This window comes from Gambusia affinis, linkage group LG14, assembly GCF_019740435.1.
Source record: "Gambusia affinis linkage group LG14, SWU_Gaff_1.0, whole genome shotgun sequence".
Taxonomy (NCBI): domain Eukaryota; kingdom Metazoa; phylum Chordata; class Actinopteri; order Cyprinodontiformes; family Poeciliidae; genus Gambusia; species Gambusia affinis.
This window is the reverse complement of record NC_057881.1, coordinates 1,586,126-1,609,841: the sequence shown is the minus strand read 5'-3', so window position 1 is coordinate 1,609,841 and position 23,716 is coordinate 1,586,126. Positions and strand designations below refer to the sequence as shown.

At 40.9% G+C, this 23,716-nt stretch overlaps 2 protein-coding genes across 2 annotated transcripts; one reads left to right on the top strand and one right to left on the bottom strand.

The window, feature by feature from the left end:
• Positions 1–333: 333 nt before the first annotated feature.
• On the bottom strand, positions 334–12,245 carry LOC122843171 (cilia- and flagella-associated protein 69-like). Its single transcript, XM_044137744.1, has 22 exons — positions 11,648–12,245; positions 11,174–11,233; positions 11,038–11,103; positions 10,824–10,933; positions 10,680–10,756; positions 9,083–9,181; positions 8,648–8,800; positions 7,675–7,852; positions 7,334–7,457; positions 7,212–7,260; positions 7,006–7,115; positions 6,570–6,786; positions 5,820–5,945; positions 5,632–5,747; positions 4,779–4,897; positions 3,802–4,076; positions 3,578–3,715; positions 2,931–3,007; positions 2,112–2,309; positions 1,392–1,478; positions 1,233–1,310; positions 334–564 (listed from the first exon to the last, which is right to left on the bottom strand). Exons 1-22 carry the CDS (start codon positions 11,735–11,737, stop codon positions 475–477), a joined length of 2,637 nt encoding a protein of 878 aa, XP_043993679.1. The 5' UTR covers positions 11,738–12,245; the 3' UTR covers positions 334–474.
• LOC122843172 (lysine-specific histone demethylase 1B) lies at positions 11,709–23,121 on the top strand. Its single transcript, XM_044137745.1, has 22 exons — positions 11,709–11,778; positions 12,550–12,606; positions 12,856–12,998; positions 13,602–13,723; positions 13,797–13,886; positions 14,576–14,687; positions 14,768–14,881; positions 14,962–15,000; positions 15,679–15,871; positions 15,939–16,123; positions 16,690–16,860; positions 16,948–17,022; positions 17,930–18,064; positions 18,150–18,321; positions 18,628–18,755; positions 18,837–18,968; positions 19,875–19,949; positions 20,029–20,145; positions 20,486–20,611; positions 21,019–21,141; positions 21,730–21,882; positions 22,387–23,121. The coding sequence occupies exons 2-22, from the start codon at positions 12,591–12,593 to the stop codon at positions 22,468–22,470; spliced, it is 2,505 nt and encodes an 834-aa protein (XP_043993680.1). The 5' UTR covers positions 11,709–11,778; positions 12,550–12,590; the 3' UTR covers positions 22,471–23,121.
• The last annotated feature ends 595 nt before the right edge of the window (positions 23,122–23,716 follow it).

The following is a 23,716-nucleotide window of genomic DNA, read 5'->3' as shown; positions in this document are numbered from 1 at the left end:
CAGGACTACTGCAGTTAGATAATGTTCACAAAAAGGTTTTTAAATCAGTTGTTTAAATGCACAATTCAAATTCTTCATTAATTGATTTAATTAATTGTAAAATGTCACCCAGATGGATTTTCATGCACTTCAGCCTCCACCTGATCTGATTCTAAATGTTTTTTGCAAACCTCCAGACAGACATCATTGAAAGAAAAGATTGATTCAACCTTCGTTAACATGAATTAGCCTTGCAAACTCGAGTTTATCACAGAAGAATCTTGGTGAAGCCTCCATGTGTTCAGCCTGACTATAAGGAAGTGACTGTGCAGACTGAGTGACATCACGTCTGTATTGTCTTACAGAAGCGGTTTATTGCAGAAAATGTTGTTCTCTTGGTTTTGGTCCTCTGAGAACTGGAGGAGCATTTAGAGCTGCTGGAGATCCAGGAGTCTTGGTGCCGTCACTTCTGGGTTCTTCTTCGGTCCGTTTGGCTCAGATTACGGTTCTGGAGAGCGACACGTCGACCCCTGCAGGACCCGGCTCGTCGGTGGTCTTCACTGCCAGGATGTGGGTGACGAAATGCTGAAACAGAAGCAGAACTGCAGGTGATAAGAAATCAGACCTCAAACACACAGATCCACATGTAAAAGTGACCCAATAAAAGGTCATTAGATTCTGCAGAAATGTCCTTTTGATCCGACAGACATCGTGTTTCAAAACTGTGACGTTATGAAATGTTCATCAGTTTACGCACAAATCTTATCGTTTCCATGGCGATCCCATCTTAGCATGGCTCTACAGTTACCGTCAGACTAAGAGGTTACTTTCTGCAGCATTCCAGGAATACTCCGATACTTTCCAGTGACATCACAAGAACCTTTATAGAACTTTGTGGTCCTACTTCAGGAACTTACTGGAGATGAGTCACTTGTAATATTGGGGAGTTTTGGGGAACCTGTTTGTATTCAGAGGCGACTTATGACATTCTGCTTTCTTGAAACTTACCAACATCATCTCCAAACTGTAAAAGTTGCCTTCCTTGAAATTCCAGCAACTTTCCTAGACTGAAAAACTTACCTGGAACTTTCCCAGAACTCTGCAAAACCTTTCCAGGAAAACAGCCAGAAGGTTCAAGGAAAGTTCCAGGAAAGCACGTTCATTCGGTCAGGGAGTTTAGGTTTGTTTGACGCCATCTTGTTGAGTGTTCAGTTTGACAGAAACCAGAGGATAACAGAGTGTTGGTGTGAGACCTTCGGACGTCGATCATCAACAGCTTCTTTAGGCTTCGGTTTGGATTTCAGGTGTTTTTTCCTCTGAGCTTTTTCCTCCTGCAGTGAAACCACGAGACGAAGGAAACGGTTAACTATCGTTGAGCCTGACAGTAAATTCAGCTCTTAATTGGAAAAAACCTTCAGGATGTTGTAATTTGAAGTTCTGGCGACGTAGTTGTCCCAGCATTTCTTTGCGAGTTCCTGCTGTGTCCGGTGGGTTTTCATCTGAAATAATAATAAAAAAAACAACTCATCTGAGTTCATGGAAATAAAGAAAGAGCTCTGATATTCCCATAAACCTCTCTGCACGCTCCAGAAGAGCTTTCCACATTATAACTGATGACTTTCTTCCAACTAATGAAATATTTCTCACTTTGCACACGTTAAACTTTAATGACTTAATGGAGCTCAGAGCAGCACTGGCTATGCAGTAAACCAATAATAAACTCCCTTAAAGGTGCAGTTCAAAAGTTAAACTGTGACAGACGTCATTAAAAAACAAAAGAATGATGGTAAAAACTGTTGTAGCTCAGCTGGAAGGATTCAGGTGTGGATAATTGTTGTGAAGAGTTAAAACAGTTTGTAACTCTTTATTCAAAAATATTACAGAAATCTTTTGCCAAATATAAATATTTTTGATTGTTTCCTTTTGTGAGTTTGCCGACAGCCTCAGCTGAAAATCCTGTCTAAGTTTTAGAGAACCGTGGAAACTTCAGCTGCCTCCATTTTGATGCGGCTTTATAACAAAGTGAAGATTTAATGAGCTGAACTTTCTTGCTTTGACAGGAATCTAAATATTGTTTATCTATTTCTGTATTGTTTTGTGTTATGCAGCGTGTTGAAGAGTTTCTTCAGCACCTCTGCGTAGATGCGGATTTCCTCCTGGATCTCCTGCTGCTTCTGCTCCTCCAGGACGCGGCTCTGCTCCTCCATCACGCTCTGCACCGTTTCCGTCAACGTCTTAGAAATGGAGCACAGCGCATTTTCGTCCGAGGTGATCGGCTTCACGCCGTCCAGACTCAGTTCGTTCTTGATCTCGTTCCAAACCTCGCAGACCTGCAGAGAAACTCAAAACTTCCTCACCGAGGAAACGATTCGACTGGAGACGCTCTGAACATTTTCCTGGTTTCACAGAAACAGTTTCATGAGTCATAGCTTTAAGCAGAAAAATGTTTTATTTGTGACATTTTCTGTAAATTCATCCATACGTGAGTTTAGGGCTAAAAGAGCTCAAAGATGATTTGTTTAAGTTTGATTCTGTTTCAGACTGGTTACTCTGCAAAAACACAAAATCTTACCAAATATTTTTGTCTCGTTTCAAGTCCAAACATATACACACCTGAAATAAAAATAAAGTAACTTACAAATAACTTTTCAGCAAGAAATACAAGCTTGTTTAAAGTAAAAAAGAAAATGTTTTATGTAGACATAAACTGGCCGATTATTCACTTATAAAAAGGGAAAAATATCTTGTGAAGTAATCTGCCAATTTTTATCCATTTTAAGGATTTATTTTACTCAAAATAAGCTCCGACATTTGCTGAAAAGTTACTTGTAGGTCAGTTTTGTGTTATTTCAAGTGTAGTAAAATATCTGCAGTGGAAAGTAGAACCAAATACTTGGTAAAATTGAGCGTTGTTTCAGTGTGAAACCCTTTCATTTGAAAACTGTTGTCACCTTGAAGTCCAGGTATCTCTTGACGATGCCCAGAGTCACATGATCTCCCACCGACAGACCAGGAAAATCCTGGAAACCTGGAACCCAAACATGGAGCCCAAACACTAATACACATATTAACAAAAAGTAAGAACAAAAAAATTAAAGCTCCTTGTAGAAAATCTAATTGTTCTGCATTTTAAAAACTAAAAACTAACATTAAATATCTGCTTCTTCACACAAAAATCATCAGAAAACAGTTTCTTGCAGTAGATTTTGAGGGAAAATGAAGAAAATTCACTGCTTCTTGTTGATTTTGTTGCTGAAGACAGATTTTTTTTCTGGACAGAGGGATGAATTTTTACTAAACATCAAGTTGAATTTTTCCCAGAATTCAGTTGGGTAACAGTTTGTCTGAAGGGTTGTACACAAGGCTGACATAACTCATAAACTTAAAGGAGTCTTTATGTTTATCATGAAGGGTCATTTGGTAAATAATGACACTTTGAATGCAAAGTTGCACTAAAAGTTGAAGTTTTAATTTTTGTGGAACTTTGCATTAACAGTGTCATTATTTACTGAATGTGTCAACATGAACGTTTATAAAGACTCCTTTGTGTTTAGAACATGTCAGCTTCCACAGAGTGACCTTAGTGTTTCTCTCTCACCCAGGTTGGACAGCAGCAGGTAAATCTTCCCTCGCAGGTTCTCCATCGTCTCCAGCACGGCTGCGGACGGCGAGTTGGCCGAAAACGACAGGCTGCTGCTCTCGTCCTGGAAGCGGGTCAGAAGTGGCTTCTCCGGATCTTTAGGGCAAAAACAAAACATCCAACCTGACAGATAACCTTTGAGATGAATCCGGTTCTCCCAGATGGATTAGTTTCAGTCTGACCAATAATTCCTCCGTTTTCGTCCCGCAGGACGCCCAGCTCCTCCTCTTCCTCCCTCCAGAGCTGCAGCAGGACTCCGGGGGCCGTGTGGCCGTCGGCGTCCCTCCAGCCCAGGACCAGCGGCCGGGTGTTTGGGTTGTTGCACAGGTCCAGCAGGATGGAGAGGATGATGCTGTGCACACACCTGGGGCTGGAGCGGAGCAAATCCAGCAGCAGGCCGACGCCGTCCATCCCCAGAAACTGGTCTTCTGTGAGGCTGCAGCCGATGATGCAGGACCTGCAGGGACGGAAACTCGGTTCACCCGGCTCAGCTTTTCTGACAACTGGGTCCAGAAGGAGCTTTTCACAGGCAGCAACACATCTAAACACATTCAGTTGGTTTTCAGAACAAGAACGTTGAATTTAATCAACCCAATTCCATAACAAACCTGGTGGTGGCAGTATCATGCTTTGTGTTTTAGGTCCAGATTCTATCGCAAATATCTTAATATATTTGAAATAAGATAAAACTAACTAACAGAAATTTTGAGCAAGATGTAAGAGATTGTTCTAGTCAACAATTCCTGAATATTGACAAAAATGTTCAAAACTTTTTATTGATGAAGAAGTTCTAGTTCCTCTGGTTCCTCTTGCAGATTATTTCACTCGTAATAAAACATTTTCTCATCTTACTTGGAGAAAATCCTCCAAAACCCTCTGCAGCCGAATGTCTGCTTTTCACCTATGTAAAAATAAGGAAATTCTTCAGTTTATTTAAAAAAGTAATTTATTTTTTAAATAGACAGAAGAATTTCCTTATTTTTAAATTTAATAAAGCCCATTTTTTTCTTGGGAAAATGGGCTTAGTTAACCCCTTCATGCCCACTGTGGGTGGATGCTGTGGGTGGATGCTGTGGGTGGATGCTGTGGGTGGATGCTGTGGGTGGATGTCAGCCTCCAGAACTGTAGTCCTGTAGTGACGTGGTTCTGTTGGACTGACCACACGCAGTCGATGGTGGAGATCAGCAGCTTGTTGTGACCCAAACCGCTGTAGAAGTCCTTCGAACCGTTCTTCAGGAAACGTACGACCATCTCCACTCCCTCGGACCCAAACAGCTCCTGGAAGACAACAAAACTTCCACTTTAAACAAATTAAACTCTCTCTACTGTATGAGCTCAAATCACCAGGCAGCTGCTCGTTTTGACAGTAAATTGCGATGTGCAACAGTTGGACCTACATTTATGGCGTTGCTATTTTCTCTGATTTTTTTTTCTAATTTTATTTTTACAACAGATTTTACTTTTCATTTCCTTTCATTGTTTTTGTTCAGTTGTTCAAACGAAATATTCCCTCTTAAAATTAGATATGCATCGTGCGGAAAATTGGACTTTACATTGAAATGTTTATAATTCAACTGCTTATTTTTTATGTATGTTGGACTTTAAGTTTCTTTTAAATAAATATTATCTACTGGCTTTAATTTCCTTCCTTAGGTCATTCCATAGGTTTATGCCACAACTTAATTAGTAATAACTTTATTTATGAAGCTCTTTTAGGCAAAATGCTGGACAAGAAGATAAAAAACTGAAGTAAAACATTTTAAAAACAGATAAAATAATTAAAAAAAAGCAGTATTAGGTAGAACATTAAGGCACCAAAGTAAAGGGTTTTAAACCTTCACACCTTGTAATGAGCATCTGTTTATCTTTATTTTTAGATTAAATTCCCATCTTTAATTTCCTTTTCTTTCCTTCAGTTGTTTATGTTTAGTGTAGCATGTATGTTAGCTTTTCTTCATGTTTTCTTTGTATTTGCGTTATGAGTGAAATCTTTAGAAGGAAGAACTGTTTGCCTTTCTGTGCAGGTCGGTCTCACACAGCGCTGACAGGATCAGCTGGATGTTCGACATCATCTCTATGGTTACCGCATCGCCCTCGTCACAATCGGCTGCCAGCTGGATTATAATCTCTGGAAGGAGACACATGTCACTGCTCTAGCCGTTCACGGCGGCCATTTTGCTGCGGTTGAAGCGGGCGTTACCCAGAAGCTGGTGGATGGCTCCCTGGTCGCTCAGGTCCTGGTTGACGGCCTGCTCCCCCAGAGACGTGACGGCGCGCAGGACTCTGATGCAGCGCTGCATCTGCAGCTTCCGCCTGTCTCTGGCATCTGAAACCAAGAGCAGAACAAAAAAACATTCAATCTGACGGTGAAAATGATCTGCTTCCATTTCCAGGGCCAAATTTATACGGAACACTTTTAGTGCCCAAAAAACTGAAAAAATATTTTGCTAATGCAAAAATACAAAATGTTACCAAGTGTTTTTGTTTAGTTTCTAGTGCAAACATCTTAGCACATTTGAAATAAGACAAAAATAACTTAAAAGCTTTTCAGCAAAATGTGGAGCTTATCTTAAGTATTCCTTAATATTGATAAAAAGTTCTAGTTCCAAAACATTTTTCATGTTATAAATGAAATATAACACTATCAATGGACCAAGTACGTTTTCATCATTAGTAATGATTAACTTTAAAAAGCTCATTTTTCTTGCTGAAAAGTTAGTTAGTTTTGTTTTATTTCAAGTGCACTAAGAAGGAGATAAAAGAAGATGGCATTTTGTGTTTTTGCAGTGTTAATAAACAGAACTGGGTATAAACTGATGACAGAAGGTTTCATGTGTCCTTTGGCTCCATGTTTCCAAAAACAGGTACTAAAGCATCAGAATTTTCAAACAGGTGAGTATTCATAAGAATCAAGGCCCTGGGCTCCTGCGTAACGTAACGCGCTGCGTACCGCAGCACCATTCCAGCAGCAGCAGCAGTTGCGTGTTCCCCTGGCAGCTCATGTAGTCTTGCAGCATGACCGGCACGATGGTGGCCAGCGTCTCCAGAGCCTGCAGCTGCAGTTCCTCCTGCTGGCTGAGGATGGCGCTCTGAGGCGAAGCCGGCTGCTTCTCAGGTGGATTTGCCAACCGCAGCAGGCTCACCATGACCAGCTCCTCTCTGAAAAGCTGATGGAAAACAGAAAATTCAGACTCAATTTCCCAGAATCAACATGTTAGAGGCAGTATGGAAAGCCATTTTAACATAAAATCTATTTCCTCTGACCATCTGTAAAAACGTTCCAAATATCTAAATATTAGTTTTGCCTAGACTCGATTACATTCTGACTATCCTGAATGCAGTGAAGCTGATTTTATGCTAAAACAGCCTGCCGTAGTGTGACTGACGTGCACAGCAGCAACGTTTCTGGACAACAAAATCAGCAGATTCAGCAGCAGCTTCTTCATCTTCAGGTCTTCTTTGCTGTGGGTGAGTTTCTGCGCTGAAGTGGTCACCACTTGAAACAAAAACACATTTTATTCTTCTCAAAAATCACATTTAATGACTTTGTAAGACAAAACTAACTGCAGCCAGTGAGGAGAAAGTGTCTCACGTTCTGGAAGTGTGATGTAGCCCAGCAGCTGTTTGGCAAATAAGCTCTCCTGCAGATCAGAAAGAGGTTTACAGCAGGACGCAGGTCTACAGAAGTGATTTATTTAAATCGGTCGTACTCACGATGAGCGGACAGTTTGGATTTTCTGCGATGAGAGTCGTGAACACCAGCAGCTGGTTCCTGAGCTGGAGGTCAAAGCCCTGGGATGTGAGCGCCAGGACGGATGAAAACGCTTCCTTCAGAGACCTGGAACGCATGGACCAAGACACGCTACGGCAGGCCATTTTAACATAAAATCAGTTAATCTGGAATGGAAATTCAGAATTTCTGCTTTCATGTTCTGACTTGTAGATTTTGACAAAATATGGGACAACTTCATGTAAGTGTGCTGTAGTGTGATTTAATGCTAAAGTGGCCCGCCGTAGAGACGCTGTTTCACAGTGTGAGAGCATGCGACGCCTACACCACGCAGTCGAGGCTGCAGAGCTGCTCCACGGTGTCGTCCCGGCCGCTGCTCTCCAGCAGGATCCAGAGGATCTCGGAGGAGCAGGACAGGAACTGGTCCGGCGTGTCGGCTCCGTTCATGTGCAGACACACGGTCCGCGCTGCTCCTGCGTCCAGCATCGACCTGCAGTTCAGGTCTGCAAAACGGTCAGAAAAACTGATGAAGAGTCGGACATCTTTCCCATGGAGAATCACAGGTTATAGTCCTGAATCGATTCAAAATGCTCTAAGAACAAATTTAGTCAGATTCATTTGTTTGTAATATATTTTGAATAAATTGTTGATATATTTTTTTATTTAACAAAAATCCAGGCTAATTTAAATATCAGAATTTTATGCACAAACATATTTTTGTTTAAATATAAACTGAAGAAATTTGATCCAGTATTGAACCTTACAGAATAGTTTACATATATTTACACTCTTAGATTATTGATATATTGTAATAATCAATATATCAGTTGATTGCATGATAAAGTTAAACAAGCTCAATAATTTGCATAAAGTCTCCAGTGTGGCGTTTTGGTCTCAACTATTTTGAAGGACATTTTTGTTTACAGAGACTTTATTATTCATTTTATTTGTTGTTTCTGTTGTTTTGTTTATTTATTTGTTTTTTTTAAAGTCTTCCAGTTTCCGTGTTAAATGTTCATTAGAATTTAAAGTTTATTGATCTTTCAGATTGAGTTCTTGCATTATTATGATATTGCCATTATACTACTCTAAAACAATGTTATCGTTTATCGCAATAACTTCTGGGACAATTTATCGTCCAGAAGGATTTTTCATGGTGACTGTGAGTCAAACTGAATCATAAACCGTTTGAATGAAAACGTTGGTTTCTGAACTAAAACTCGTTTCTCAGCGGATTGGATGCAGAGAGATTTGCGTCTGTTTCTTCCGCCCTGCATGCAGAGCGCAGTGTTCGTCACCGGAGGAGCTGCAGAGGAGCTGCAGGGTTTCCAGCAGCTGCAGCTTGATGAACGGCTGGTGCTGCAGCGAGGCAACGGACTCAACCAGCAACTTGGGAAGGTCGCTGCGCTCCACCAGGTGCAGCCGGTAGGCTGGAGAGATGATCTGGTTGTCTGAGCAGAACAACAGGACAACGCAGGGAAAATGGTAAACATTAGGGCTGAGACAATTAATCAGAATAATCAGGATTAATCGATTATTGAAATGATTGTTGTTCTGGAGAGAAATGCTGCCTGAGAAATGCTTGACACCAGCTGGTGGAAAATGTTTAGAGTAAAATGTAAAAACAACCCAAAGTCAAAATTAATCTGTGCACCTCAGATTAAACTATCAGAGCCTTCAGGTTAATCTGGGGCGTGAAGCTCCTTCCTGCTGCATCAGGACGTTGGATTTACCTTCAGGCTGATTCTTGGACGCCTCAGAGCTGAAAAACGACTGGACCATTTCCACGACGCGCTCCTGAATGTCAGGATTCGGGATCTTCATCAGACGACCTGCAGACAGACGGATGAGACGCTGCTGCTCCTCCTCATCATGGCACCGACCAGAGAGACGCTGACACGGCAAAAACTCAACAGCTGATCAAGTGTTTTAGAGCAAATCTCTTATTACACTCAAAATAAGACAAAACTGACTTATATGTAACTTTTTAGCAACATATATGAGCTTATTTTAGTCAATAATCTCTTCATATTGGTGGAAAAGTTCTAATTTCATTGGCAGATTATTTTACTTCTGACAAAAAAGTAAAATGAAACACTTCACTGAAAACAAGAAAAATATCTTGTTTTCAGTTAAATAATCTGCCAGTAGAACTGGAAGTTATGTTTTTATAAGTATTAACAAGTTATTTACTTAAAATATGCTCACATATATTGCTAAATAATTACTTGTAGGTTAGTTTTGTCATATTTTAAGAATACTAAAGTATTTGCTCTACTACACCAAAAACACTTGATAATATTTTGAGTTTTTTCACTTTATCTATTTGTTTTGTGTCAATCCATAATATAAAAACTTGCATTTTTCATGTTTAGTTTTAATTTATTTGTAGCCTTTTCTAATAACATTTTTATTTTTTTAATCAAACTTGTGTGACAGTCCCCTCCTATCCAGTAGGGGTCTCTAGTCTAGTCCACTATTTGTTTTTTGTTCTTTCAGGAAGCAGGTGGATGGACTGTTGATTGAACGCACCTGGTGGCTAATAAATACTGGCATCTAGTCAGTCACCTGCGCTGGTTGGTTGGCCTCCGGACCTGACCGGACCTGACCGGACCTGACCGGACCTGACCGGACCTGACCGGACCTGACCGGACCTGACCGGACCTGACCGGACCTGACCGGAACAGGCAGCACTGCTCCACACTTCTCTCGGACTGGCTGAACAGTCCTCTAAGCACATACTTTTTTTGGAAACAAATAAATTGTTTATTTGGATCCGCTCGTCTGTCTCCCATTTTTGTCATTGCCTATGGGGGGGCGTGACACTTGACAAATTATTTTTAATCTTTTAATTTTTATTCCATTTATTTTATTCTCTGATTACTTTAATTAATACATTTATTTATTTAGAAATAAAATATTTTTTTATTTATTAATAAATAAATTATATTTGAATCCATTTTTTTATTTAAATTTAATTTTTTAGTAATTTTGGTTTTATTTTTTATTTTTCTGCTGGTATTTTGATCATTTGAGCTCCAACTCTTTCTGGCCGGAAAGCCTCCTCACCATCACCCTAATCTTTAGCTCCCTCCAGAGACTCAGAGTCAGAACTTCAACATTTGAATTAGTAAAACTAAAAAATTCCTACCTCCAGTATATTTGATCCCAGTAATACGTAGTGACGTGGATCTACAGCATTAATGCTCTTTTATAGCTTTTTGATTTATTTCAAATGTGGAGAAGTGGCCGGTTTATTTCTCACATAACTAGGAAACGAGTTAAAAACCAGGTAAATGTATAAATCTGTTGAAACAGTGACCTACGTACCCAAGCAGGAGAGGAAGTTTATGGCGTCCTCAGCGTAGATCAGGTCATCAGATGTTCTCTCCTTCAGGAAGGGAAATCTGAGCAGAAAACAGAGACGTTGCTGAAGCAGAAACTGATAAAAATTCACATTTCTCAGTTTCCTACCTGCTGATTTCAAGAATTTCGCACAGAAATGGTGCATATTTGGGACGCTCAATCACTTTCTCAGCACAGATGTCAATTATCTGGGCTATATCTGCAAGCTCCCTTAAATGCTGAACATACTTTAAGAAGATTTAACGTGCAGGAAAGAAAAATAAAATGTTAACTTTCCATCACGACACAAGAGAAAAGCATGATAATCCAGGAAGGAGGATACGAAGCCGGACTTGTTCCTCTTCAGGAGCTTCCTCAGGACAAACAGGTGCCTCCCCGTCAGGTTCGTCTGCAGGACAAAACAGATGATTAGATGCAGAAACGCAACTTACCTGAAAGAAAAGTGACATTTTACTGACCGTCAGAGGATCCCGAAGAAGATAAAGAACCTTTATGAGGTCCAGACTTTTAGGAGGGGCCTGTAGAAAAATCAGTAGGGAAAATTTGATCTGAAAACTACCAAAGTGTGCTGACTAATAGGAATTACATGGTTGATTCAAACAATACTAAATAATAATAATCAACCTTTTTGGAGGGTAAGCTTTATTTTCTTGTTATAAACAATTAATAGATGTCATCATCAAAATACTCATTGATTTCACATTAAAACAATTGGAAAATGTTCACATTTTACATTTTATAAATGTGTTCTCAAACACCACAATTACTACTATGGTCTTTATAGTCAATTATTTTAAAATGATTTCTTCTTGGTTTTAGATATTATTTATCTTCCATACAGTTGTTTTTTGTTTTGTTTTGGTGTTTTTTTTTAAACTGCATACCATGATACGAGTCTTTCTTTGTGACAATACAAAATGAAGATACTTTACCTCCTGGACGTTTTTAACCTTCAATGATGCACTCAGATTTATTCCGGGAATTTCCATATTCTCCCGGCTCACAGTTTGTCCCAGATCCATCCCGGGACAGAGGAGGAGCTACCGCTTATTGCTACAAAACAGTCGGTTAACTGAAACTTTGCTGAAAAACTCTTTTCGTTCACCTTTAAAACGCCGTGTATGGCGGTTAGGAAACTATTTTTCTAACTGAAACCAAACCTTATCGTAACATTTGGTTATTTCTGACAGTAAATATTCGGTAAAAATAGTAAAAACATTTCGGTCCTAATCATGGTCCGCGAAGTAGGCAATGCACAGTGTTGGTTGCTATGGTTACTTTGTTAAAAAGCGACGGAAAGCCGTATGAGGGATGGTGCGTTCAATTTAGCATAAAAGGTCGAAATTATTGGATTAAACTCCGGTAAAATCATCAAAATAAAACATAACAAAGACAAAATCAAAACTGGAGAGCCAGAATTTCATCCGCTATCTGGATATTGGTATTCTGTAAAGCTTCGGAATCTAAGAAATTGTTCTAATAAGTCATTGTTCCCTGATCTAAAGTTTGATATCGCATTAATTTAATTTTACATAAGCCTACAGAATCTTAATTTCTTATATACAAATATTTTGAATATTATAATAATTGAAAATATTCTAGAAATAAATTGTGAATGGACTGTACAGGTAATCGGTTTGGCTTTCCGTTGTTTTCAAATTTATAATGTGATTTACGAGGTACTTTAGACGTAGCACCAAAACCAAGCCGAACCAAACCGCCCATTTCCTGGGCTAAACAGGAAGCTGTTTTCTGATGTCAGCTGCGCTTTTCTTTCTGCACAACAATAAAAGATAATTTAACTTATTTATTGAACCTCTTTATAAACAAACAGGCAGGTTGAACCCCGATTTAACAGGAGTTCAGCGGGACGCCATGCTGTCGGACGCAGGTTGGTGTTACAGCTGCTAACTGCTAACATGCTAAAGTGAAAAGCTGCTGTTCGGTTCATTTAAAGAGCTTAAAATGTCCAAATCTCAGCGCCTGCTCGCTGTTAATGACCCCAATCAGCTTGTAATCTATTTTAAGCTATTTATAACCGCATCTGTAATTAAAACACGCTATTCGGTCGCAGTAAAGGCCTGTTTTCTGCTCTGCTCCATTGTTCCTCTCCAACACATTTTAATGTTGTTGTCTGCAGATTACTCCGGGAACGGCTCCGGTGCTCGCCGAGCCAGGAAACGGAGCTCCGGTGAGTCCCCGGGGGACGGACAGACCCCGCGCTCCTCCGGGAGGCAGAGCACGACCCGGGTGAAGCGCAGCAACAACCCTCCACCTGGACAGGTGAGCTGCAGCAGGAGGGCTGTGTTAATGCCGTAAACATATCTGCTTCGATGCTAAACTTCCATTTCATATCGAAAACTACGTTTGTTCTTATTCCTTATTTTAAAAATATATATTTGTTTTCATAATGACATATGTTAAACGTTCTTAAATATTTTTCAAAATTTACCAATTTACTTCAACCACAGCTGACAAAACCTCAAGTTAGGCCCATTTATTAAAAAGAAAAACAAAAGTAGTCCATGCATCCATTCAAGCCTCTCTGCTATGATGCAGCTTCTCCTCTCAACAAAGCTGGATGTGAATGCTAAAGCTAGTTAGCATTTCTACCCATGACGGCCGATAAACAGCTTTTTTCTGTTTATCTGTTAGCATCTAGTGTACGGGGTTGATTGACAGCGCTGAGACCCTCCTCCTCTTGGCTGGGGCATTTCTTCAAATGCCAATAGCAGCTCAGGAAGGAGGTGGAGGAGATGATTGATATTACACTGTCACACCATGGTGACAGGTTTAACACAAAAATATATTTTGTAAAGATGACATACTGCAGCTTTAAATGCCATTTACATTCACTGATCTTTTATTCTCTCCTCTGGATGCCAGAGTAAAAGGAAAGCTACGGAAACAGAGGAGGAAGATGAGCAGGCTGAGAAGAAGTACAGGAAGTGTGAGAAGGCGGGATGCTCGGCCATCTACCCAGTTTGTTTTGCGAGTGCATCAGACAGGTAGTGGAGCTGAAATAAGGTGAGAGGTCAATCACTCGGATTGTAACTGACAGAGCCTTTTCTTTGCTTTTAGGTGTGCAAAAAATGGATACACTTCTCGCTGGTACCACCTGTCATGTGGTGAACATTTTTGCAACGAGTGCTTTGATCACTACTATAGAAGGTAAAACTACCTGCAGCCCTCACTGGAAGGATATGATGATGCAGCAAATTCAGGACAAATCAGGGGTGTCCAAGCTTCTGCCCTAGAAGCCAAAACTAGTAAATTTAAATTACTGGTGGGCTACAGAAGTCATTACATTAAACATGCAAAATTTAGTTACATTTTTTAAATTAATTTTTTTTGCAATATTTTTTAATTTTTTAGTTTTACCTGTACAAATGTTTTTTTTTTAATGTTATTCTGTTTTCATGAAATCTGTGTAAACTGCAAAAACACCAAATCTTATCAAGTATGTTGTAGTTTCTAGTTCAGATATCTTGGTCCAGTTGAAAAGACACTAAACTAGCTTACAAGAACATTTCAGCAAAATATAGGAACTTGTGTTACGTCAGTCATTTTAAAGCAGGAAAATGGTTTTGTACTACACTTATTTCAAGTGTACTAAGATATTTGCACAAAAAACTACAAATACTTGGTAAAAATGTGTGTTTTTGCAATGTGTCATTAAACATCCAAAACATTTAAAAAATTTAAATTTCTGTTTTGGAATTTAAATTTTGACAAAAATTGTTGCCAACAAATTTTTCCCATTATTGACTTCTGGCGAGGGGCCAAACAAAACATTTCAAGGGCCACAAATGGCCCAGAGCCACAGTCTGGACAACCGTGGTATAAGTGTTTCTGTGCAGTCACAAGGACGGCTACGAGACGTTTGCTTCCTGGAGGAAGGTCTGGACGAGTAACGGGAAAAGCGAGCCGAGCCTTAAGGCCTTCATGGCCGACCAGCAGCTGCCGTTCTGGGTGAGCAGCCGAACGTTTCCTCCTTCACAACGGGGTTTTTTTTTCCTTTCTCATCAGTAACGTTGATGCGTTCCCTTCAGGTTCAGTGCACCAAACCGGACTGCAGGAAGTGGCGTCAGCTGACCAAGGAGATCCAGCTCATCGCCTCCCTGGCAGCAGCATACCGCTGCGGGATGAAGGTCAACAACGTCAAGGTAACGAGGAGCCGCAAAAATCAGAGTCCACCCCGGTTTTCTCGGTTTGGTCACCATGGAAACATTGTTTCCGTTCACAGATTGAAGGACCTGACCAGTGTTCCCAACCAGAGGACTTGGTAAGATGCAGAAATGTTTTAAAATCAAAATAAAATCGTTAATGTGTAGCTAACAAAGCACCGCTCCCTGACACAAAATGGGTGGAGCCAAAAGTGGGAATGCTTGAATGTTCTTAAAGGGCCGGTTGTTCCACGATCTACTGATTAAACCCACAAATTGTTAAAATATGAATAAATAGCTGCGATGGTTTATTTTCCAGTCAAATAAGTTTCAGTTAATATGTAAAGAAACATCAACTTTGAGAAGGTTTTTTTCTTCACTTTTATTCAGTATCCAATAATTATTTCATTTGTTTAGCATAAATTCTGCCTCATAACATTTCAATGCATTAAATTAACATATTTTATAATAATGATTAAAAATCAGGACAAAAAAAAATTGAAAAAAATATGATTTTATTTTTATTTATTAACTTGAATGTATCTGAGGCCCCGTAGCGCCCTCTGGTGGCCCTTTGTTAAAAAACAAAAAGCTAAAGCACTTAAAAGTTTCTCATTTTAAAGAATTGTTGCGGGTGTAAAAACTGGAGCACTTCTGGTTTAGGTATGGACTGAATATGGTGTTTTTGCCCCAGTGAATAAATATACTTGAAGTGAAGTTTGTATTTGGGTTTTATGATGAGTTTATTTCAGGGCTTTTTGTCCATTTTGAGGGATCCGGCTGGTTTTTGTCTCCAGAGGGTTGCAGAGGTGAGCGAGAGCTGGTGGCACTCCATGCTGATTCTGCCTCCGCTGCTAAAGGAAAGTCCGGCCGGCGCGTTCCTCTCGGCGTATTATCCCGACTGCGTGGGGATGAGTCCGTCCGGCTCTCCCTGCAACGTCTCTGCGGCCGAGCTGCGGGCGGAGCCGTGCAGAGCCGTGCAGCCGCAGAGTAAGTTCAGGAGATGGGCCGACGTTCTGGATCGGATTGAAGCATCATCACCTCTCCTCTCCGTCAGTTCCAGGCCTCTGTCCGTACTTCCAGCCCTTCTACCAGCCCAACGAGTGCGGCAAGGCTCTGTGTGTGCGGCCCGACATGATGGAGCTGGACGAGCTCTACGAGTTTCCAGAGTTTTCCCGGGATCCCACCATGTACCTGGCCCTGAGGAACCTCATCCTGGCCTCCTGGCACAAGAACTGCAAGGTGAGCACCAGGCGGCAGAGTGAGGCTGTCACATAAAATCAACTTTTTGATCTTTCCATCATATTTTCATGTTATTCCCTCATCAAAAACATTCCTGCAGCGTTGCTTTGATTCTTTTATCCATGTTTGAGAAATCCTTTAATCTCCATGGCAACCATTCAGCTGTGCAAAACGCCTGGGTGGACCTAGCCCCGCCTTCATGGCGCAGCTCCTCCCCCACTCAGCTCCTTCAGACTAGCCAATTTGCAGCTGCTGAGCTGAGCTACTTCTCAGAGCAACGCTGGTAAAAATGTTGCTAAAGGGTTAATTAAAATTCTGTTAAAGTCATATTTGATATATGGAGCATTTTTATGACATCAGAAGGTAACATAGTTACTTGATTGTGTTATAAAATGTCACTCTGTGCCTGGAAAGCTCACAGTATGATCACATGTTCTCCTTCCAGAAAAACTAAACTCTGTTTACCTTCAAAATCATTTTTATCCGTCGTTCTCCAGCCTTCATTATTAAAAATCAGAATTAGAAGCAGGAAATGATCAAATGTATTTCTGCCTGGTTTTCTGAAGGAGGTGCTAACGGCTGAGAAGTGTGCTCAGCACATCATCGTTCGTGGTTTGGTGCGCGTGTGCTGCGTTCAGGAGCTGGACCGGGTTCTCCACTTCATGACCAGGAAGGGCCTGATCAACACCGGCGTTCTGGCCGTGAATCAGCCCCTGCTGCCTGAACGATACCGCTCTGTGAGGATCTCTGCTTCTTCCTGCTGAATCTCTGCGTCTTCCTGCTGTTAAATCCATCTGGGCTCACGATGCGTTTTCTCCTCGCAGAAGAAGGTGATCGTCATCGGCGCCGGCGCCGCAGGACTGGCTGCGGCCCGGCAGCTGCAGAACTTTGGCACACAGGTAGAGATCCGGAAACCTCTGAAGTTTCTCTGTCCGATCCCAGCGCTGTGCTCTAGACTGAAACCATTAATGTGATTAATCTAAATAATTCTCATTAACTGGACTATAGACTCAAAAAAAGTATTTTGCTGAAAGAGGAACACATTCTGTCCAAAAAGTATAATCATTTTGTATTTAACATAGAATTAATTAAAAAGCTTTGTAAATAAGCATTAACCAAAACTCTGGTGGCATAGTTGTAGTTTCATCCTGTTCAAATTCTGCTGAAGAAATTAACTTTCCATTAATCTTCTTGCTATAGAACAAGTAGTCGGTTAAACAAAAATATAATCATCAGATCAGCTTTGAACTGTCTGGATGTTCAGTCCAGCAGAAAACTTTTCCAGCTTTTTCTGCTGGAAAAGGTTAGAAGGATCTTTTTAGTGTGGATGAATCCTTTGCTACAAATGATCAAACATTCACTAGATTGTGAATTCACATTCATTCCACTAGAATGTTGTTACAAGCAGTAACAAGTTCCCCCCACCCCAACTTCGGTTGCCTAGCAACAACCAGTTGAGTAACTGGTGCAGCAGCAGTTTCAAGTTTTCCCACAGTTCCTCATAACTGCCTGTAGAGAAAACTGGATGAAACAGGAAAGGTCAAACTGGATGAAACAGGAAAGGTCAAACTGGATGAAACAGGAAAGGTCATGCCGGCAGTTTGGCTGCATGTCAGATTTACACATAAAACAAATCAAATACATTAAACAAAAAAAAAGTTATAGATATCAACTGATATGAAATGTTTATATCGTCATAAGTTTTCCAGCCGCATCATCCAGCCCTGTTGTTTCCCCTGAATGATCAGTTATATATAAGGTAATTGATAGATGAATCGATAACTTCCTGAATGTTCCGGTATCCAGGTGGTTCTGCTCGAGGCCCGGGACAGAATCGGCGGTCGGGTTTGGGACGACGGCTCTCTGGGCGTCACCGTCGGCCGCGGCGCTCAGATCGTCAACGGCTGCGTGAACAACCCCATCGCTCTGATGTGTGAACAGGTTCTGCTCAAACCGCCGGCACATGCAGCTGCTGTAGCCGCTGCCGCCTCCGGGGGGCGCTGATGATGACGACTCTCTGCTGCAGATGGGCATCAGGATGCACAAGCTGGGCGAGCGCTGCGACCTCTTCCAGGAGGGCGGGCGAGCCACCGACCCGGCCATCGACAAGCGCATGGACTTCCACTTCAACGCCATCCTGGACGTGGTTTCAGACTGGAGGAATGACAAGTCGCAGAGCCAGGACGCACCACTAGGAGGTGCTGTGCACTTCTCATCAGTGGTTACATCCACACAACGACCAAAATCGGACTTTTTCATCCAAATATATCTGATCTTTTCCAATTCCATGTCTGAAACCAAATCGTATCCGCTGTCTGAACGGTCCTGTTGCATTTTTTACATCATTTATGTGAGACATGCGTCATAATTCTGATTCTTCAGATGTTTTGTCTTTGAATCTTTATTTTTCCAGATTTATCTTTGTGGCGCAGGTTTCGTTGTTAATATCTAGGACATAGTTCAGAGGAGAAGGCAAGTATCTGATTGCTTTATCGTCTCCACAGAAAAGGTTCAGGAGATAAAGAAGAACTTCCTGCAGGAGTCTGGGATGCAGTTCAGTGATTTGGAGGAGAAAGTTCTTCAGTTTCATCTCAGCAACCTGGAGTTCGCCTGTGGAAGCACGTTAGACCAGGTGAGTTTCTGTGCCGTCTGACAAGCAAACGAAAGGATATTATTGGGACATTTCTAGTGTCTTCTTCTTGTTTCTTTGTAGGTATCGGCCCGATTCTGGGACCACAATGAGTTTTTCGCCCAGTTCTCAGGAGATCACACTCTACTAACGAAGGGTTACTCAGTTTTACTCCACAAACTGGCTGAAGGCCTCGACATCCGCACCAACTGTCCGGTACGTCTCGAAGCACTAACCACTAACTCACTAAACAAGAATCTTAGCTCTACTAACGGTAAACTGCTTAACAGGTTAACAAATTAGCAAAAACTAGCACTAAACTAAGTATTTAAAAACTTGGTGAAAGATGAAGAAATAGCAGTAGCTAATACTAAACCACTAAACAAAAAATTAGCAGTTGTTAATGCTAAGCCACTAAACACAGTAAAAACTAGCTGAAGCTAATGCTAAACTGCTAAACACAAACACATAAAAAATTAGCAGAAGCTAATCTGCTAAGCATAATGAATAGAACCTAACACTAAACTGCTAAACACTTAAAAAATTACAGAAGTTAAAGCTAAACAGAAAGGAATTAGCAGAAGCTAATGCTAGGCTGCTAAGCAAATAAAATAGCTAATGGAAACTAATGCTAAACATATAAAAGTAGTATTGGAAACTACTGCTATCCACATAAAAAATATGAGCAGACAATAACGCTAAGCTGCTAAGCAAATGAAAAATTAGTTGAAGCTAACGCTAACGCTAACCCTCCACGTCCTCATCTCCTTCCACTTGACGGCTGATGTGAGACTCGCTAGCAACAAATTATTATTTTAAGTTGTATGAATAAAATGACCAAAGTCTAAAGCATATGATGTGACATAAAATTCATAAAGTCATGAAAATACGGAACATTTTTATTTTAATAGTTGGATTAAAAGGCTGAAAAGGGGCAGCCATTTTGAAAAACGCATCCTGAAATTCCAGTGACTGACGGGAAAAACTGAAACGTCTGACCTGAATTTCTATTCTTGTTTTCACACACAGTTGCAGAAACCTGCTGCTCTTTTAGTGTTGAAATGATTAAAGATCCAAGTTTTTCCTCTTCGCCTTAATGCTGAAGTCTTGTTGTTTTTCCAGGTCCAGGCCATCGACTACTCAGCTGACGCTGTCAAAGTGACCTCCTCTAACGGGTCCCAGTGGACGGCCCAGAAGGTAGCACACCTGCTGTGACACCGGATCGTCTCCATGGCAACACGTCAGGTGTGTTTTAATGTGGACTGTCGTCCTCCAGGTCCTCGTTACGGTCCCGCTGACTCTGCTTCAGAAGAACGCCATCCGCTTCAACCCGCCACTTCCTGAACGGAAGCTGAAGGCGATCCACAGTCTGGGAGCGGGAATCATAGAAAAGGTGATCAGTGGAAAGATTTCTGTCCGGAGACGTGCAGCTGATTTCTTCTGTTTCTACTCTTATTGGTCTAATGCTTTAAATAAAAACAACCTGCGGAAATATAAAAACCTGTTTTTAAATGGTGATTTAATTTGTTGATTAAAGTCGACTTTACAACCCTAAAAATGTTTTTTCTGAATGTTCTTAAAAGTTTATCTGGACCTACAGTTGTAGGAAACCTGAACATTTAATTTCTCTGAACTGTCCGTCTTCGTGTTGAGCTTTTACTTGTGACCACTGAGTTTGAGGCCAAACATCTGGCAGGTTTTACGGTTTCTAATCTCAGTAAATTATCCTGCAGATTGCTCTTCAGTTTCCAAACCGGTTCTGGGACTCAAAGATCCAAGGAGCGGATTATTTTGGTCACATCCCGCCGTGTCCAGAGAAGAGAGGCATGTTCAGTGTCTTCTACGACCTCGATCCACAGGTTGGCACTTTACTCACTTATTGGACGACTTGACTGATTCGACTTACAAACAAAAAGTCACAACGAAATTAAACTACACTAGAATAAAAAACTAAAAACAATTATGAACCTGCTGCAAACAGTTGTGTTCACGACTTGAAGTCAATCACAGACGGTTTCCGTTTAATATCAATGAAAAAGAAACGACCACGACCAGCAACGCAAAATACTGCCCCCTAGTGGCAGGAATTACAAAACATTAAGACTGAAGGAAAACAAAAACGTAGTTCATTTGAATTTAGAAGTTAAGCCTCAGAAATATGTTTGTTTTCTTGTGGTAGCTCAACATTTCCTGAGCTACAGTGAGAATATGAGAGATTGAGACTCGGCAGTTATTTAATCTGTTAACTGTTTTTGGTGACAACCAGGGGAAACAGGCTGTGCTGATGTCCATCATGTCTGGCGACGCCGTTTCTGCTGTCAGGGACCTGGAGGACTCAGAGGTGGTCGACGAATGCCTGAAGGTCCTGCGAGAACTTTTCACAGAGCAGGTATCGACCTTCAACAAGCACAGCAGGAGGTTTGGACTTTGACTAGACCATCACAACAGATTAGTTGCGTTGTTTGGGGTTGTTGTCCTGTGATGACCCAGTTTGCACCAAGCCAGATGTCTCTGGAATAATTTGTTCTACAGAGGAGCCAGAATAATCCCAGATCACCATCCCCCCACCACCGTGCTTCACAGCTGGTCCAGAGGACGTTTTCTCTGTATTCCTGTCCTTCATCCAGGTTCAGCTCTGCTAAGTTCAGTTTGGCGGCCATCTTGTTTCTAGAGAGAAGAGGTTTTCTGATCCAATCCTTTCAAACAGCCATGCTGGATCAGGGTCACGACCTTTGACCTGTAGCCTCCTAACTGAGGCCTGTAGAGTTTGAGATGGATCTCTGGGGTTCTGGTCATTTCTCTGGGTTTCATATTCTGACCTCTGACCTTGGGCTGAATTTCTTCTTTCCAGTCATTTTTATGTTAATCTTTGCATTTTTTGATTCCTGTTTTATTTGTTTTTGTCTTGGGAATAATCTTGCTCTCAGGTTTTCTGCTTTACAGCACCTGGATGTCACTTGTCACCATTTTTTGACAGGAAGTTCCGGATCCTCTGAATTATTTTGTGACGCGTTGGAGCAAAGATGTGTGGTCCCAGATGTCATACAGCTTTGTGAAGACAGGGGGCAGCGGAGAGGCCTACGACATCCTGGCAGAAGACGTGCAGGGAAAAGTTTTCTTTGCAGGCGAGGTAAAGCTGCTTCCCTCGAAATGTTTTTTATTCTCGCAAGCAGAACTTCATCCATTATTTATTATTGTTTATTAATTAATTTTCATCATTTTTATGCATAAATGATGTGAAGCTCAGATTTAAATGCAGTAACAAACCTAAATTCTTCTGTTGCTAATTAGCAACACCAGGCACTTATGGAATGAAACAAACTTTTCAATCCTAAATACATTTAATCCCATTGCTGCACAATCTCAGCAGCTTCCAGCCTGAAATTAGTTTACCGTTACATCATGCGTCGCCCCTTCGCCCAGTTGTTGCTTAAACTTAAAAGGTGTTTTTGATCAAAATGATGCCCAATCATGCATCTTTATATTAGAGTCACCGAAGAAGCTACAATCCAAAGACAGCCTGCATAATTGTTATAGGAAAGGAACATTTAAAGATTAGTTTTAATCCCAGAAGTTCAGGAATGTAACATTTTAAAAGTTAAAACCTGTTAGCTCCATTTCTTCTTCTCCTCAGGCCACAAACCGACACTTCCCTCAGACGGTGACCGGAGCCTACCTCAGCGGCGTCAGAGAGGCCAGCAAGATGGCCGCCGTGTGACCGGACCGCCACGCCGCTCTCTGAAGCACCAGCACCAACTCAAACCCCGTACTCACTGTGACGGCCGTCTCTGCCGCTGGCTCCGGTTCCGGTTCCGGTCCGGATCTGCAGCTCATTTCCACCAGCGAAAGGCTGTTTATTTATGTCATTTGATGCAAACTGCAGCTCTGTGTAGATTCATCAGAAACACGATGAACAATGATACTGAGATGTGGATGAACTCTCAGGCGACCCTTCATCACTGAACACATTATTCAAAGTTTTCCACTTGTAGAGATTTATGATCTGTAGTTTTTCTGGTCGATGTTTTATGATGAGTTGTTGATTTAGTCTGAGTGATTCTTCTGCAGCACTTTTGATTTAAAACAGTAAGTTTCTTACCAAGTGGACCTCAGCATTCAGAATACAAGAGACTCTTCTGTTTCTTTCTCAGGGATCTTATCAGGAAGTGCTGACCCTAAAACATCGGACGGTTTTTGATATGTGGGCATAAAAACGATGGAAATCCTTCCTGAAAAGTGACGATCCTGAGATTTGGAGAAGTTCCTCACTTTCTCTCGATTAACTGTGACTAACGAGGATTCGTGTGACTTCATGTCCTGTTTGTCTTGTTTGTGTAATAAACCGAGCTACAAACTGCCACAAAGATCAGATCTAGTCCTGCTGTAACATTTATATCCTCCTTTCAGTTATCAAATGGAAACATACTTGAGTCACTGATTTTAAAATCTTAATCAATACAAAAAAAGGGTTTTGCTATGAAATTGGGTTCTGATAGTAATTAAAGATTGCACATTTGAACATTGAAACAGTGCACATTTCAGTATGATGCTCATTAGCAACATCAGGCATTTCAGGAAACAACCTCTTAACCAAATTAAATTTAAAAACACTTGAAATACTGAAAAACTATTAGTGTGACTATAGATATATTCTGAATGTTTTATTGATGCTGCTAATTTGAAAACAAGAGTTTAATATAGAGTCAAAATATGTTTTTAAAAACATTTTAATTATTCTAATGTTTCAAATATTGCTAAATACTGTAATATGTATTTTTGACCATAAAGATGCCTTATTGTGCATCTTTATAATCTCGTTGTGTTCTGAGATCTGCTGTGGAACCTCTGAAGATTATGGTACAAACAATATTACAGACTACCTGGAGCATCTTTGTTATTAGACTGTGATACAAGCATCCAGTCAGAGGCTTCTTTAGCGGTGGTGATGTACTGACTGCTACAGG

What these genes read in the sequence shown, in the direction of transcription:
- LOC122843171 (XM_044137744.1), bottom strand. Translation starts at nt 11,737, where the DNA reads ATGGATCTGGGACAAACTGTGAGCCGGGAGAATATGGAAATTCCCGGA. An exon ending in AGCCATCCACCAGCTTCTGG is followed by an intron (nt 5,748 to 5,819) that starts GTAACGCCCGCT and finishes GTCTCCTTCCAG; the next exon opens with AGATTATAATCCAGCTGGCA. An exon ending in CGAAAACGGAGGAATTATTG is followed by an intron (nt 3,716 to 3,801) that starts GTCAGACTGAAA and finishes TTTGCCCTAAAG; the next exon opens with ATCCGGAGAAGCCACTTCTG.
- LOC122843172 (XM_044137745.1), top strand. An exon ending in CCTGGCACAAGAACTGCAAG is followed by an intron (nt 16,124 to 16,689) that starts GTGAGCACCAGG and finishes GGTTTTCTGAAG; the next exon opens with GAGGTGCTAACGGCTGAGAA. An exon ending in GTGGAAGCACGTTAGACCAG is followed by an intron (nt 18,756 to 18,836) that starts GTGAGTTTCTGT and finishes GTTTCTTTGTAG; the next exon opens with GTATCGGCCCGATTCTGGGA.